A 17,982-nucleotide genomic window follows, 5' to 3' on the forward strand; every position below is an offset into this window, starting at 1 on the left:
CATAATCCTTGAGTCTGTGAATGCAAAGAAAAGCTTGTAGAGAAATCTAACACAGCATTTTTTACCATTACAAAGGTAGATTTTCTCTAAGGGCACTCAACTTCAAATTCTCTTTTAATTGTCTTTAAAGCATGTGTACAAGACAATACATAGTAAAATTGCACTTTGTTAGATATAAGGTTTCCTTAATTGTGTTTATCTTTCCATTACTCAAATATTATTTCCCTAGAAGATGTTCTCTGGTATTCAATTCAGGCCGCAGCAATATTATGTAGCACTTTGGTAAAAAGATGCAAACAACTATTCCAGCACAAGAAGAGATAATGCCAAAGACCTCCACCGCCACCACGTATTTTCCTTGTGTGCTCAGATAGCCTGGGATGAAGGACAACCACACACTGAGGAACACTAGCATACTGAATGTAATCCACTTGGCCTCATTGAAACTGTCGGGCAAATTCCGTGCTAGGAAGGCAACCACAAAGCTAATGAAAGCCAAAAGACCCATGTATCCCAGCATGCACCACATGGCAATCGGAGAACATTCATTGCACTGCAAGATGATGGTTCCTATCTTCATTTTCATGTTCTTCTCTGGGAAAGGTGGGCAAATGACAAGCCAGGTGGCACAGATGAGCACTTGAATGACTGTACAAACTGAGACAGTAACCATGGGTACACGAGGGCCCAGCCACTTCCTCATATTACTTCCTGGCTTTGTGGCATTGAATGCAATGACAACCATAATGGTTTTGGCCAAAATGCATGATACACAGAGAGCAAACAAGATTCCAAAAGCAGTTTGACGCAGTAAACAGGATGCTGGTTGAGGTTCTCCAATGAAGAGTAAAGAGCAAAGAAAGCTCAACACAAGAGACACCAAGAGAAGGTAAGTGAGATTCCTGTTGTTGGCTTTCACAATTGGAGTGTCCTGAAATTTGATGAAGATGATCAGCAGTATTAATGTTATGAAGGAGCAGAGTATGACGGCAACAGACAGAGTTGCTCCTACAGTATCAATGTAGGATAGAACCTCTAATCTCTTTGGTACACAATCACTTCGTTTCTCATTGGGCCACTGGTCAATTGGGCATGCCCAACACTTACTGGAATCTGTGAGAGAAGACACACATTTTAGAAATAAATAATGCATTTGAGAACATAGACTTATCAAGATGTTAGATACCCTTGTTATAATGATGGAGTCACATAGAGAGTGCCAAAACGTATTCTTGTTGAAAAACTCTTTCAACAGCACTTCTTTCCTAACCAACATCTCTTAATTGGCAGCCACTCTAGTGATCCATTCTAACCAACAAGAGCTTAGCTTGATTGTTGGATTCCTTACCTTTAAGAAGTTCAGAGGAACATCTGTCCACTGTAGCTGGCAGCATCAACATGTACACATATACCATGTCCTGCACAGCATTCAACACTGTTTGCATTTCACTGAGTTATCTCACACATGTCAGAAATCTCCCAAAAGGCCAATAATCTGCACAAGTAAGATTGAATAGAAACGGGCGAAGGCATAGATTCATTTACCACTGATCCTTATGAAGAGTGTGACAACAAGGCATATGATGGCTGGGACACACTGGCAAGGTGAAACTAGGCACTCACAAAGGGTAGAACAGTCATTCCCGATTCATATAAGAAGGATTAGAAGAAAGTTACATTGCCTAACAAAGTAGTATTTGTAAGGTTCACTCTTTCAGTAATCACCATTAATCATTTGTCATTCTACACCTTTGCTTTTATTTTCTCTTCCCTGTTCTCCTCATGTTAGGATTTAATCCTGCTTCCCCAATGGGGGTCATTATTCTAACCAATATTTGCTTTTGAGCAGGATGTGTCCTCTTCTCCCATGTGCTGGGGTATTTAATGAAAACATATAATCCAAACTAATTTAATGTTTGGTCATGGAAGTGACGCAGTGAAATGTATAAGATTTCACTGCGCCATTTCTTGGCCGCTAATCCGTCAAAATCTTACGCCTGCTTCGTGGCAGGCGTAAGATTGACGCAGGCACTAACACATGGAACTTGCCCATGTGAAAGTACACATTGCTGGAGTTGCGTCAGTTTTGTGACACACTCCAGCAATGCGTCACTTTTGCGCCTACAGATATGTCAGAAATACCTACGTATCTGTAACCCCTTGCGATATGATGCGTCATATTATAAATATGACGCATGAATCATGACGCAAGGAGTGCGCACTGAGAAGTGACACATCGCTGCTTTTACGCAGCAATGCGTCTTTCCTCATAAATGAGGCCCTAAGTACTTAACAGCTGCTGTCTGCCTCCTTGCTGCTACTCTTCTCTTGGCAGTCCATAAACCACACTGCACAGGGCCCAGACTCCTCACCAAATCCAGAAGCTGCTCTTGTGCTGTAAATACTATTACCCAGCATAAGAGAAGTATTGAGATTGGCCTGAGACGTATGGTATGATGCTCGCTCAGAGACAGGGAGCCTGTGCTCTTCTCCACTGGCTATGCAACACAGGTCCGGCTAGAGAAATTGAAGTGCCTATGTCTGTTTGATCTTCCCAAGACAGGCAGCCAATCCAACATGTGTACTTGCAGTGCCCACCACTCCTCCTCTGTGCTGCTGTCTGTAGAGGATGGCTCCACCCTACCCTTGATAAAAACTTTGTTTTATTATTATTTTATTTTTCATCTGCATAGCACTTTTCACCCTAAGTGGGATGGGTATGCCCAGACGTGGGTCACTTGCTCACTGTGCCATTGGATTCAAGCTAGCCTGCCTGAAGAAGGGTGACATACACTAAAACCGGTCCCATAATGCTTGTTTCTGGTCCAGGGAGGACCTGGCTCGGCAGTTCGGTCTGGGCTGTTCCCTTAAAGCAGAGGGTCAAGACTGATTTGCATATGGCTGGGTCTAAACTGGGGTGGCATGGTGAGCAAAATATCAATGGGTTTAACCCAGATCTCTTGACTGGGGTGAATGTATGATTTATTTAGCATTATGTCCATCATTTGTTTGCATAGCACATTTCATCCTAAGTGGGATGGGTATGCCCAGACGTGGGTCCCTTGCTCACTATGCCACTGGATTCAAGCTAGCCTGGCTTATGAAGGGTAATATCCAGAAACATGTCCCAGGATGCTTGTTTCTGGACCAGGGAGGGCCTGGCTTGGCAGTTCTGTTTGGACTGTTCCCATGAGGCACAGGGTCAAGACTGATTTGCATGTGGCTGGGTCTAAACTGGGGTGGCATTGTGAGCAAAAGAACAATGGATTTAACCCAGAACTCTTGACTGGGGGTGAATGTATGATTTATTCAGCATTCCATTCATCATTTGTTTGCATAGCAGCTCTCAGCACTGGGACAATGCTCCTCCACAGAGAAGCTGCTGCTGGTGAGTTGTTTTGTGGGTATGTAAGTGGGTGTGTGAGTAGGTGTGTGAGTGCATGTGTGGGGCAGTGATTGTTTTTGTGGATCTGTGGGTGTGTGATTGGCTGTATGGGTGTGTGAGTGGGTGTGTGAGTTGTTGTGTGACTGGGTATTTGATTGGATATGTGAGTGGCTGTATGGGTATGTGAGTAGGTTTGTGAGTGGTTATGTGGGTATGTAAGTGGATGTGTGTGCGCAAGTGTGTGAGTGGGTGTGTGAGTGACTATGTGGGTCTGTTAGTGGTAATGTCAGTAGTTTTATGGGTCTGTTAGAGGGCATGTGAGGGGCTCTATGGGTGTGTGAGTGGCAGTGGCAGCTGCTGCCAATAAAAGTGGTGAGGCAGTGCAGGGGGAAAAATAAACATATATAGTACTTACTTGCTGCTCCTTCAGTGTTCCTCTGCTTCTGGAAGTCCATGGTTAAAAAGAATGGGGTGACCCTGTGTCCCTCAGAACCTGGGTAATATAATTAATTCAAGGAAAAAGTGGTTCTGTCGGGTGGACCTGTAATTATTTCAACATACAATACATGTAATCCATCAGTTTGTACTCTCAACACACACAAGTACAAAAACCAAAAATATAGATTAATGCTCAATTTTTTATCAGAATTACTCCATTCTGTAATGAGCTAACAGTTTATATCAAAAAATGAAATCAAATTATACATCAAGTACAATTTAGTGACATTTGTGCATAGTGAAACAGTGAATAAGTGCACAATATATACAATGACCAAGAATTATTTTATCTAAAATCATATATACAGGAGAGGCCAGAGTTCAATTTATAACCACAGGTTCATCTTTGATATAGGAACCGGGTCATTCTGGACCAAAAGATTACGTCAACGTTTCGACCCTTCTGCGCCCCTTTAGGTGGTCGCGGCGGGTCTTTTTCAAGACGATAGAGCAGGAATTAAATGTGCACGATCCTGACAGGCATCGGGGTGCTATGCCTAAAGCGCAAATGAGCAGCACATCTGGTGGAGTTAATCCGGTGTTACGATGTAGCAGTTAAGCGTCAGACTGTTCTCTGTCTCGGTACTCCGTCGTAATGGTGACCATTACGACGGAGTACCGACAGGCACCCCGATGCCTGTCAGGATCGTGCACATTTAATTCCTGCTCTATCGTCTTGAAAAAGACCCGCCGCGACCACCTAAAGGGGCGCAGAAGGGTCGAAACGTCGACGTAATCTTTTGGTCCAGAATGACCCGGTTCCTATAACAAAGATGAAACTGTGGTTATAAAATGAACTCTGGCCTCTCCTGTACATATGATTTTAGATAAAATAATTCTTGGGCATTGTATATATTGTGCACTTATTCACTATGCACAAATGTCACTAAATTGTACTTGATGTATAATTTGATTTCATTTTTTGATATAAACTGTTAGCTCGTTACATAATGGAGTAATTCTGATAAAAAATTGAGCATTAAACTATAGTTTTGGTTTTTGTACTTGTGTGTGTTGAGAGTACAAACTGATGGATTACATGTATTGTATGTTAAAATAATTACAGGTCCACCCGACAGAACCACTTTTTAATCTGGAAGTCCATGGGCCACACTGCACTAGTTCCCAGACTTCCCACCCAATCCAGAAGCTGCTCTCATGCTGGTAATACTATTAACCAGCATGAGAGAAGCTCCAAGGTTGTTCTGAGTGGGCTGGTTTCATGCTCATTTAGGCACAGGGAGTCTGTAGCTGTTCTCCACTCAGCTATTAAATACAGTTCCAGTTGGAGAAACCTAAGTGTGCATGTACATGTGCACTTGCAGTGCCCACCACTCCTACTTCATGAAGCGGTCTGTAGAGGATGGCTTCGCCCTACACTCCACCCAGACTCAGTTCAGTCAGTGTAAAATACAATGATATAAAGATCATTTTATTATCATTTTATTTTTCATCTGCTCGCTCTCAGCAATGGGGCAATGCTCCTTCACCATAACAGAAGAGCCGCAGCTGGTGAGTGGCTGTGTGGGTATGTAACTAGATGTGTGAGTGGGTGTGTAGCTCTGTGAGTGGGTATGTGAGTGAACATGGGTATGTGAGTGCATGTGTAGCTCTGTGAGTGGGTTTGTGGGTATGTGATGGCTGAATAGGTCTGTGAGTGGGTGTTTGGATCTGTGAGTGGCTATATGGGTGTGAGAGTGGGTTTGTGAGTCATTCTGTGGATGTGTAAGTGGGTGTGTCAGTGGGTATCTGAGTGGCTGTGTTGTTCTGTGAGTGGGTGTGTGAGTGGTTTTGTGGATCTATGAGTGGGTGTGTGAGTTATTGTTGGGCTGTGTGAGATGGTACGTGAGTAGGTCTATAAGTGGCTGTGAGGGTATATAAGAGGGTGTGTGAGTGGGTATGGGGTAAATGAGTGAGTGGCTGAGTGGGACTGTGAGTAGGTATGTGAGTGGTTTTGTAGGTCTGCAAGAGTGTTTGAGAGTGGCCATATGGGTATGTGAGTGGTCGACTAAGTGAGTGTGGGTGTATTTGAGTGGGGGTTTCAGTGTGTCTGTGTGATAGTGGCTGTGTATATCTGTTACCTATGTATATGAGTTATTTTATGAGACTGTGAGTGGCCACATATGTATGTGAGTGGATATGTGAGTGGTTGTGTGACTTTGTAATTGGATGTGTATGTGTAGGTGGGTACGTGAGTGCATGTGGGTGGATGTGTGCGTGTGTGAGTTAATGTGTAGGTAACTTAGTGAGACTGTGAGTGGGTGTGAATTCCTGTGTGGGTGTGTGAATAACTATATGGGTTTCTGACTGTGTGGTTGTGTGGGTGGGTGAATGGGACTGAGAGTGGTTGTGTGGATGTGTGACTAGGTGTGTGAGTGGTTTTGTGGATGTGTGAGTAGCTGTATGGGTGAATGAGTGGGTATATGAGTTGATGTGCCAGTGTATAAGTGGACATGTGGGTCTATGAGTAAATATTTGAGTACTTTTGTGGGACTGTGAGTGGGTGTGAATGGCTGTGTGGGTATGTGAGTGGGTGTGTGAGTTACAGTTGCTGCCAGTAAAATGTGGTAGGGAAGTGCAAGGGAAAAAAATAGAAACATATAGTACTTACCGGCTGCTGACTGCCTCCTTGCAGCTACTCTGCTCCTGGCAGTCCATGGGCCATACTGTACGGCGCACAGACTCCCCAACCAATCCAGAATCTGCTCTCATGCTGAAAATACTATTACCCAGCATAAGAGAAGTACTGTGATTGGCCTGAGCAGGCTGGTTTGATGCTCGCTCAGGGACAGGGAGCCTGTGCCTCTTCTCCACTGCCTATGCAACACAGTTCCGGCAAGACAAATGGAAGTGTCTTCCCAAGTCAGGCGGCCAATCCAACATGTGTACTTGCAGTGCCCACCACTCCTCCTCTGTGATGCTGTCTGTGGAGGATGGCTCCACCCTACCCTTGACTCGGACCAGACTCAGCTCAGTCAGTGAAAAATAAAATGATAAACACATTGTTTTATTATTATTTTATTTTCCATCTGCTGGCTCTCACCACTGGGACAATGCTCCTTCGCCATAACAGAGAAGCTGCCGCTGGTGAGTTGTTGTGTAGGTGCGTAAGTGGGTATATGAGTAGATATGTGAGTGCATGTGTGGGTCTGTGATTTGTTTTGTGGGTCTGTGAGTCAATGTGTGAGTGGCTGTATGTGTGTGTGAGTGGGTGTGTGAGCAGTTGTGTGACTGGGTGCTTGATTGGATATGTGAGTGGTTCTGTGGGTAAGTGGATGTGTGAGCGAGTGTGTGACTGGGGTGAGTATGTGAGTTGTTTTATGGGTCTGTGAGTGGGCTTGTGAGTGGCTGTATGGGTGTGTGACTGGGTGTGTGAGTGGCATCTGCCAATAAAAGTGCTAGGGCAGAGCAGGGGAAAAAATAAACACATATAGAACTTACTTGCTGCTGTTTCGGTGCTCCTCTGTTTTTGCGAAACCATGGGCCACACTGCACTAGTTCCCAGACTTCCCACCGAATCCAGAAGCTGCTCTCATGCTGGTCATACTGTTAACCAGCATGAGAGAAGCACCAAGGTTGATCTGAGTGGGCTGGTTTGATGCTCACTCAGGCACAGGGAGTCTGTGCCTCTTCTTCACTCAGCTATTCAACACAGTTCCAGTTGGAGAAATCTAAGTGTGCATGCGATTCACATGGGATGAAGGGCGGAACATACCACACGCCCCCAGCGTTTGTCACGCCTCCAGCACACGCCCACAGCAGAACGCAGACTCGCCCAAAAGGGACTACTTTGCTGGCACGGTTCTTTTACCTTTTAAATGTATATGGTGGGCGTCTGCACAGCCCATGTCCTTCTGCTGCAACTGCCCTTTCAAACGCTGTATTGGGTGTTGTGATTGGTGCTGTGGTTACTGAGATTATCCGCCTCAAAGGTTTGGGCTCTCTCTTTATAATATTAGTATGGATATATATATATATATATATATGCTCGGAGAAACTCGAACCAACACTCCAGCGGTCCCACAATCCCCAGGAATCCACCGGAGCAAGAGACGAGAGCCGACCCAGGTTGCAGGTGAGAAATGTATTTATTTATTTCATCCGCCAGCAGCATAACGTTTCGGCCTTCCCAGAGGCCTTGTTCACACAATGCAACTAAAAAAGCAGACGGTTTTTAAAGTGCCAGTGCTCAAAAAAGATTGTTACGTGATTGGTTTACCACAATGGATCCGCCCAATCATAGACATAGATGATTTTAAAAGCGCCCACATTGACTACATAACGTGAATGTTTAGCACTTCAAACCAAATGGTCCAAAACAACAGCCATAATAATTGTATAAATACACGAATCAGATGTTAAAAATGGCACAAGTCAATTTGAGAGTACCCACTCCCCTCATAGAAAACGGATTGAACTTGGTTCAGTTAAAAAAATACATGGTAAATCCAGTGTAAGCTTATCACTATACATTATATGTTGAGAGAACAACCCTGTATAAAACCCCAGTGGGTAAATTAATTAAGGGAAAGCTAAAAGACTAGGTTGTTATTCACAGGATACCAAAGTACAGCGTAGTATAAACCCTACGTAAAAAGTGCATAAATAAAGTGCAAATAGTGAGCTCCACATTATAGGATCAAATCTATCGTAGAGAAATGTTAAAAACCAAGTTAAAAACGGAAAAAACACTACTCAGTACAGAAGGCAATCCAGTTAGAACCCACAGGCTTCTTAAAGTTGTTAATACAGTGTAGAGGGAAGCAAATGATAGAATCTAATGGGACACACTATATCACAGGTGGGTTGGAAATGCTAAGGAGACTGTAGACAAGTATAAAAATCCTCACTGGTGTTAAGGTCAGACGGATTCTTGCTGTCAAGTTCCACAATATACGTCTCAAGAGTTCGTAAAATAGCGTCTCGATTTCCCCCCTCCTTAAAGGAGGGATTGAATCAATGACAAAGTATTTTAACAGTTGACTCTGACTGTCATGGAGCTCTTTAAAATGACACGCAACCGGGTAGGCTGTATCACCCATGTTGATTGCCCTTATGTGCTGGAGTATCCGCTTGCGGACCTGCAACTTTGTGCTGCCCACATATTGCAGCCCACAAGGACACTCCAGCACATAAACTGCAAATTCGGTTTTACAAGTCAGCTGTTTGTGGAAAACACGGGGTCTATCTGAAAAAGGAGTGGTAAATTGCATTTTATTCACTCCGTGTTTACATGCTTTACAGACAGCACATTTCCTGAACCCTTTACTGGAGTTGAGCCATGAGATGTTATTGAGGATCTCCAGACTAGATTTCACTAAAGCATCACTGAGGGAGCGAGCTTTTCTGAAAGAAATCTCAGGTTTACTTGACATATATTTACCTATCACTGGATCACTAGAAATTGAATTCCAGTTCTTGGTAACTATTTTCCGGAGAGCTTGATGTTGCCGGCTGTATGTTAATATATATATATATATCCATCAAGCGCAGGTTAGCCCCAAAGGAGTTCAACCACCAGAAGATTATGTGGTTCGAAATATTTAATTGAAAACTTGCAAACAGCCAATAAACAGGATACAGGCATCAGTGTCTTCAAAGTGCCAAACGGGTTTCAGGAATCCACAATGTTCCTTTCATCAGTGGCAAGCATGACGGCAAAGAGCAATGTTCATCGCGCACCTCATATATTCATAGCACCTGCCCGAATAGGCGTGGCTTTTCGCAAAGCCTTCTGGTGCTTGTAGTACGCGAACATTCTTCCCCCGTGGGTATGCTCTTATACTTCATGAAAAATAAAAGTTCAAATTAATGCCCAAGAGGGTCTGTGCTCTGTCCTGTAAAAATGCCTGCCCCGCTTTACAGAGTTCAATCAGAAAGTCAGCTGACACCAATCCTGCATCGGCGGCAGCTTCTTCTTTCCGTACCTTGTAGCACCGAATGGCGCCAACACGGACGTGCAACAAGCAGTGGGTTGAGCCTCCACGGCTGGGCAACAGCCGAATAAATCCATCAAGCGCAGGTTAGTCCCAACGGAGTTCAACCACCAGAAAATCATGTGGTTCGAAATAATTAATTGAAAACTTGCAAGCAGGCAATAAACATGATACAGGCATCAGTATCTTCAAAGTGCTAAACACGTTTCAGGAATCCACAATGTTCCTTTCATCAGTGGCAAGCATGACGGCAAAGAGCAATGTTCATCGCGCACCTCATATATTCATAGCACCTGCCCCAATAGCGTGGCTTTTCACAAAGCCTTCTGGTGCTTGTAGTGCGCCAAAATTCTTCCCCCGTGGGTATGCTCTTATACTTCATGAAAAATAAAAGTTCAAATTAATGCTCAAGTGAGTCTATGCTCTGTCCTGTAAAAATGCCGGCCCCGCTTTACAGAGTTCAATCAGAAATTCAGCTGACACCAACCCTGCATCTGCCCCAGCGTCTTCTTTCTGTACCTTGTCAGCACCTAATGGCGCCAACACGTACCTTCAACAAGCAGTGGGTTGAGCCTTCACCGCTGGGCAACAGCTGAATAAACCTATCAAGCACAGGCTAGCCCCAAAGGAGTTCAACCACCAGAAGATCACATAGTTCGAAATATTTAATTGAAAACTTGCATGTAGGTTCCCTGCTCTCTCTTCTAAACAGGAAAGCAGTTTGCAATGGTAGGATGGTAGCCGCGAGGCTCCCTCCTTGCCATTGCAAACAACAATGTCCCAGGGGTGGGCACCCCGGGACACTGCAGGAGCCGGCCATGGGGGGTGGCGGGCCCCAGGGCCATCGAGGGCTCCAGGAGGGGGGCCGCGTGGCCCCCCTCCCACATTTTTTAGAAGCCCCGGGGGGTGGCAGTCCCTGGGGTTGGGGGGCCTCAGAGCCCCCCACCCAATTTTCCCAAGCACCGGGGGTGGCGGTCCCCGGGGCTGGGGGTGCCTGAGAGCCACCTCACCCATTTGTTTGAAGCCACGGGGTGGCGGTCCCTGGGGCTGCGGGGGCCTTTGAGCATCCCCACCCATTTCAAAGTAGCCCAGGGGGTGGCAGTCCCCGGGGATGCGGGGGCCCCATGAGCCCCCACATACATTAAAATCGAGCCCCGGGGGTGGCGGTCCCCAGGGCTGGTGGGGCCTCAAAGCCTCCCCACCCATTTCAAAGTAGCCCAGGGGGTGGAGGTCCCCGGGGCTGCGGGGGGCCCCATGAGCCCCCGCATATATTAAAATTTAGCCCCGGGATGTGGCGGTCAGAGCCCCGCAGCTCACCTTTTAAAGCCCAGGCGGGTGGTGGTCCCCGGGGCAGGGGGCGCCTGAGAACCCCTCACCCATTTTGAAGAAGCCCCTGGGGTGGCTGTGGGGGGGCCCGTGAGCCCCCACATATATTAACCTAGAACCCCGGGGTGGCCGTCCCCGGGGTAGTGTCAGGGGGGATTGGGACCCCCCACACACTTTTTCTTTTAATAATGCGACAGAGATTAGGCCCCCCTGGGGCAAATGAAAACATTTTGCGCGAGACCGCGTTTCTTTTTTTTTATATAGCTAGAATGCGCGGATCCTACGCGCATACCGCAATTTTTAAAAGAAAAAAACAAATTTTGGGGGCCCTGTGGGTCCTTGTGGAACCCCCAGAGCAGGCCTAGGGGGTCAGGGTGTGTCTACCCTGCCCCCTTTTCGCGGTTTTTGTATTTTTTATTTGGTTTCTTGTGCTCAAGATGGCTGCCAACACTTCCTGATTTGGAGTGTTGACAGCCAATTAAAAAGCAGCTTGTGCACGGCAGGGTGCGTGCAGGCTCAGCGTAGGGTACGCGGACCCTCCAAGCCCATAGATATGTAAATTACTTAAACTGTCATTTTCTCAGGAACTACTGAACGGATTTACACCAAATATGCAAAAGGCACGAGTCTGAACCAAGGACTACCTCTTTGCCAAATTTGGAGTAATTCTGTTCAACAGTTCGGGCTGAAGCTGCGGCTAAAGGTCCTATGGAAAATTGCATGGGGAAAATGCGTTTTGGGACCCCTTTTTTCTTTGCCCCTCCTTGACGAATCAAACCCAACCTTTCAGGATAGGAGCGGACCGGAGCTGGCCAAAAGTTTGGAAATTTTGCGCAGATTCGTCAATCGGCGCCAAAGTTATTCCAAATACAATGTTGCAGATTTCCTATGGGTAATAGGTCCTAACTATAACTACCTACTGGCGACCGCCAGTAGGTAATATATATATTTGGTTTTTTTTTACGAAGCCATGAGGCGAAACGTGTCTGTTGGAGGGGTAGGCTGAATAAGCAGCTTTCTGAAAGCTGCTTATTCAGCCTGCTGACGACGTGTGTCCATACCTTTAATAAAGGCTGGTAACCTTGTGCAAACTTGTGTGCGTCTCGAGTGAGTTACCATGTGGCATACAAGTGTAAAGCGGAGGCTCATCCGCTGAGAGTTTGCACAAAGGATCTAGGACACCGAGAAATGTGGGGGCCCACTTTGGGCTTCATCTGGCAGGTGCCATTGGGGCGGGACTATGTCGGCGTTTCGAAAAGCTGCTTATTCAGCCTGCTGACGACGTGTGTTCATACCTTTAATAAAGGCTGGTAACCTTGTGCAGACTTGTGTGCGTCTCGAGTGAGTTACCATGTGGCATACAATTGTAAAGCGGAGGCTCATCCGCTGAGACAGCTCCAGCCCAGGATTCCAAGGGCGCCATGTGAAGGGGACTGAACGTTCATAATGTGGAGTTTGCACGAAGGATCTAGGACACTGAGAAATGCGGGGGCCCATTTTGGGCTTCATCTGGCAGTTAAGAGTGCACCAGTATCTTTTAATGGAATAGCCGGGACTACAACTTTCACAAGTCTTCATCTAGCCCATTGTGGCGGGACTATGTATATATTTAGGGAGAAGCCCACCACTGCACAATCTTTCCGACAGCCTGTGAAAAAGAGGAAACTCGAAACGCGTCGGCGTTTCGGAAAGCTGCTTATACAGCCTGCTGACGATGTGTGTCCATACCTTTAATAAAGGCTGGTAACCTTGTGCAAACTTGTGTACGTCTCGAGTGAGTTGCCATGTGGCATACATATATATATATATATATCTTCTCTCGCAAAACACCCTTGTGCTTCGAGAGGGAACACAACGTTAATTCCAACCATCCGGTTTAATAGCCTCGCTGCAGCTCGCCTGCCCCCTCTCCATGTATTACTCCCAAGCCCGACGTGTTTCGAGGCTGGAACGCCTCTTCCTCGTGGGATATTTCACAGAAGCTTCGAGGACTCTCCTGGTGATTCATTTTATTTGTACTGAATCTTGCCGCCCTCAGTGGGCGTGGCTCACATTGTTAGCCATAAGGCATGATGGTCTTTGTGGTCCATTCAGGTGAGTATTACATTATTTCCTTAAGTAGGATCGGAGCTCTTGTGCACATTAATAGTTAATTTTATATCCTTTTATCCACTGAGGGCGGCGAGATTCAGTACAGCCCCCTCCATAAAAATATTTTTTAAATGTGGCCGTGCCCCGGTGGATGGGGTCCCCAGGGCCCGGAATTGGCCACGGGAGGTGACCCACGCGGCCCCCTTCCCGTAAATATATATTTTTCAATTTAATTTGTGGTTGAATTCTGGGGGATGGGGTCCCCAGGGCCCCAAAAAAGAAAAAGCAAGGGGTGCTACTCAGCCCCCTTCACAAAATATATATATATTTTTTTAAACGGGATTTGGACGGAGGCCATGCCCCCTTCTTGCACCACTCTGCAAACGCGCGCTCCCCTGAGCTTTTACAGAGGGGGAACAAATTCCCCTTAATACTGGGGGTCCCTGGGGGCCAACTAGCCCACCAGGTACCTCCAGTATGCGCCAAGGAGCTGCGTTGCAGAGTGGTGTTCTGAGGCCACGCCCCTTTTTACATCTAAAATGTGCCACGGGGCGCGTTTGCACAGTGGTGAAGGGAGGGGGAGGGGCCTTAGTTCACATGTGCAAACACGCCCTGTGACGCTGTTTAAGTTGGGGAATTCCTTGTCAATACTGAGAGTCCCTGGGGGCCAACTAGTCCACCAGCTAACTCCAATAAGCGCCACGGAGCTGCATTGCAGAGTGTTGTAAAAAGTGGGGTGGCCTCTGAACACCTCTCTGCAATGCAGCTTCCTGGTGCATACTGGAGGTACCTGGTGGGCCAGTTGCCCCCCAGGGGACCTCAGGATTCAAGGGCACTTAATCTTGCAACTTAAAACGTGCCACAGGGCGTGTTTGCACACATGTCACTTCAGGCCCCGCCCCCTTCCTTCACCATTGTACAAATATTCCTCTAAAATCAGCGGAACTACGAATTCCGATTTACTCACCTGTTATCAGGAGTGACCTCAGTGCTGCTTCTTTGAGCCCAGTACTAATCCTGAAAAGTAATTCTAACCATACTTACCAGTAACTTGTATTTCCTTCCATAGGAATCCATTGTCTGATTTTCACAAGAAAAGTTTCTCAGTGTCTATTTTCACAAACTAAAAATAGTCCTTAAAAATTGCCTGTATGACTTAAAGCATTCTATCAACTGTTTACAGGAGAGGCACCCGTGCTGGATCCAGTAACCACCACTGAGTAAGACAAAGTAACGTTAACACTACTTACCTACTAAGTGAATTTCCTCCCATAGGATAACATTGGTGAATCTATGTGAAAAAGTTTCTGTCAACTTTTAAAATACAATAATATTCCTTAAAAATAAATGCTGTAACCAAAACCCTTTTACTCATCTGTTTACAGGAGATGTCCAAGGACTGAATCTAGGATCCAGTCCTGTGGTTAGAAAAGTAATCCATAAAGTAACTAATTGCATTTACTAGAAATTCACATTGAGCTTAATGTTGCATTGTGTCTGAAACTGTGTTGCGCATTACAACAACTGTAACTACTGAACTAAGAAGACTATTGCCTATTTGCAAAGTATTTAAACTAAAGTAATTCATTCTGAGAAAATATATTTTGTAATGTAATGTATAATGTAATTATAATGTAATTAAAAAAATAAAATATCTAAAAATAAATTGTTTAAAAAATGTAGAAAATCAGTATAAAAAATAAAAATAACAATTAATACATTTAAAAATTGTCATTTTCAAAACCTTTGAAATTCACTGAAAAAACCATAGGTTTCAGACATGTTATAGTTAGAAATTAGCATTTAATAAACCTTTGAAATTCACTGAAAAAACGATAGGTTTCAGACAAGTTATAGTTAGAAATTAGCATTTAAAAAACCTCAGAAATTCACTGAAAAAAACACAGGTTTTAGGGGTGTTATAGTTAGTTGGACATTTCAGTCGTACAAAAGCAATCCACTGCTGATGATGTCACATATTACATAATTCATGACATGGTCAGTGACATCACTGATGACATCACTGATGACATCTCAAATTACATCACTGATGACATCATCCATGTGACAAACGGATACACCTCATCATACAGTAGCATAACCGTTCAACACTCATTATAAAATATGAAGTACCATATTTGAAACCATTGAGACACCAGTACAGGTTTCTAAAAACCCACTCAGTGATTCCTACATCTACACACATCTAAACACTTACCTATAGATTCACTCATACATGCTAACAAAGATCTATAGAACACTATTAAATATACTTATATACCTAGATCAACATTACACACCAGCACATATCCTATTCCTTTATGCAGACATCCTACTCAGTTATGCAAACAATTGATCATACTTGAATTTAGTAAGCTTCTCACTTACACAAACCCAACTTTATGTATTCAGATAGATAGTAACTCATACTTAGTGTGTTATAAAATCAGTATTACAAGTATACAGTTATCCATACATCAATCATACAATCTCTGAGTCTTATGTATACTTATGTATATACAATAACTGTCACATATACTGCCTTTTATATTTTTAGTTTGTTGGACATATATCTTTGCGAAATAGATTTACTCATCACCACAACCATAAAGTGATTCACTCACCCAAACAACTGTTTCCACATACAGTCTTAACCTCATGAACCTCCTTAATAAGAGCTGTGAAACCACTCCTGTTTGCTGAGAGTAATGTTTTCATCTGTTTCGCCACCCGCTGTCAAGCAGGCAGGGAAACAGACAAAAGAATTGCTCTGACAGACATGAAGCTGCACGTTTAGCAGCGCCCTGTCTGTGAGAGCAATGCTGGCTACCACAGGAGGCAGGGAGCGGCTGGGCACGTGGGGGCCTTGATGCTCCCTCAGTGGTCCCAGGTGGAAAAGACAGGAAAGAGGTCAAATAAAGGTCAGAAACAAGCAGAAAGAGGCAGGATAAAGGTCAGCAATGAGCAAAAAGAGGAATATTGATAGGTGGCCGAGTGGACCACCCTGAGTCCCCGGGACCACCACCTACCCAGGGTTCATTAACACCAAGTGAGGGGCCCTGTGGACCCCCCAGGCCCTGGGGGCACCACCTCATGGGGGCAAAATAGTTTTTTTAAATGGAAGCAAGGCTGCACAGCCCCACTCCTGGAGCCAATAATGGCCCTGGGGACCACCACCCACCAGAGCCAGCTCCCTCTAAGTCCCGGGGTGCCCACCCTTAGGAAATATCTGTTTGCTTTGACTTGATGGGAGCTTTGACAGCTCCCACCAAGTCAGAGCAAACACAAACTCTGCTCTCATCATCAAGTGAGAGCTGTGAAACCACTCCAGCTTGCTGAAAGCGGTATTTTCATCTGTATTGCTGCCCGCTGTCATGCAGGCAGGGAAATAGACAAAAAAAGTTATCTGACACAAATGAAGCTGCACTTCAGGAGAAATGAGCAGAAAGAGGCAGAATAACGGTCCGAAAGGAGCAGAAAAAGGAAAATTAAAGGTCAGCAATGAGCAGAAAGAGGCAAAATAAAGGTCAGAAACAAGCTGAAAGTCGAAAAATAAACATCAGAAAGGAGCAGAAATCGGTGAGCTGAAAGAGGAGGAATAATGGTCAGCAACAAGGAAAAAGAGGCAAAATAAAGGAGTGAAATATGATGAAGGGCAGAATAAAGGTCAGAAAGGAGCATAAAGATGCAAGATAAAGGTCAGAAATGAGCAGAAAGAGGCAAAATAAATATCCAAAAGGAGCAGAAACTTGTAAAATTCAGATCAGAAACTAGCAGAAAGAGGAAAAATAAAGGTCAGCAATGAGCAGAGGCAAAATAAAGGACAGAAGTGAGCAGAAAAAAGCATACATCTAGGATTGGGTGGTACATTTTGCTCTGCATTGGACAGTGTGGAGCTTTGCCACTCCATGCTCTGCTTGGAATGTAGAGTTCAGCAGAAACTCTGCCAATTGCCAGCGGCAAGAGTTTATCTGCATGCTCTCCCCTAGACTTCATCCTCCAACCAGTAGGGGCCAATGAGGCATATTTACAGAGTGGTTGAGAAAGGGGGCGTGCCCTCTCACAAGGTCTCAGCAATCCCACTGTGGTGGACTTACTTGTGGCAAAAATAGGAGTTCTTGGCCCCAACGATCCTCAACAGCCAATGGGACATCATTCCCCAACAAGTAGTGTGCCAGGAGCCCCTTTGCCGAGTAGTTGAGAAAGGGGGTGGGGCCTCTGACAAGGTCTCAACAATCCTGCTGTGGGGGACTTACTTGTGGCAACAGTAGGGGTTACAGTCCCCCAATAATGCTCAGCAGCCATGGCATCTTCATCCCCCAACCAGTATAGCACCAAGAGACCCCTTTGCAGAGTTGTTAAGAAAGGGGCCGGCCATTGAAGAGGTCTCAGCAATCCCACTGTGGCGGACTTATGTGTAGCAACAATAGGGGTTGTTGGCCCCCAATGACCCTCAGCAAGGGGAGTTCATCCCCCAACCAGTAGTGCACCTGGGGGCATGCTTGCAGAGAGATTGAGAAAGGGGCTGGGGCTCCAACAAGGTCTGAGCAGTCCTGATAAAAGGGACTTACTTGTGGCAACAAAAGGGGCTCTTCACCCCCAATGACCCTCAGCATCCAAGAGGAGGTCATCCCCAACCAGTGGTGCGCAAGGAGGCTCATTTGCAGAGTGGTTGAGAAAGGGGACATGGCCTCCAGCGAGGTCTCAGCAGTCCCGCTGTCGGAGACATACTAGTGGCAACAATAG

At 45.4% G+C, this 17,982-nt stretch overlaps 1 protein-coding gene across 1 annotated transcript in view; it reads right to left on the reverse strand.

Annotated features, from left to right (window-relative positions):
- Nucleotides 1-217: 217 nt before the first annotated feature.
- The window catches only part of LOC144799537 (vomeronasal type-2 receptor 26-like), a 47,009-nt gene continuing 29,244 nt past the window's right edge, over nucleotides 218-17,982 (reverse strand). Inside the window, exon 5 of the mRNA XM_078670904.1 lies at nucleotides 218-1,113. Coding sequence (XP_078527030.1) covers nucleotides 218-1,113 — 896 coding nt within the window. The remainder of the gene's footprint in view (nucleotides 1,114-17,982) is intronic.

This window comes from Lissotriton helveticus, chromosome 12 (assembly GCF_964261635.1).
Source record: "Lissotriton helveticus chromosome 12, aLisHel1.1, whole genome shotgun sequence".
In the NCBI taxonomy this organism is placed as follows: Eukaryota; Metazoa; Chordata; class Amphibia; order Caudata; family Salamandridae; genus Lissotriton; species Lissotriton helveticus.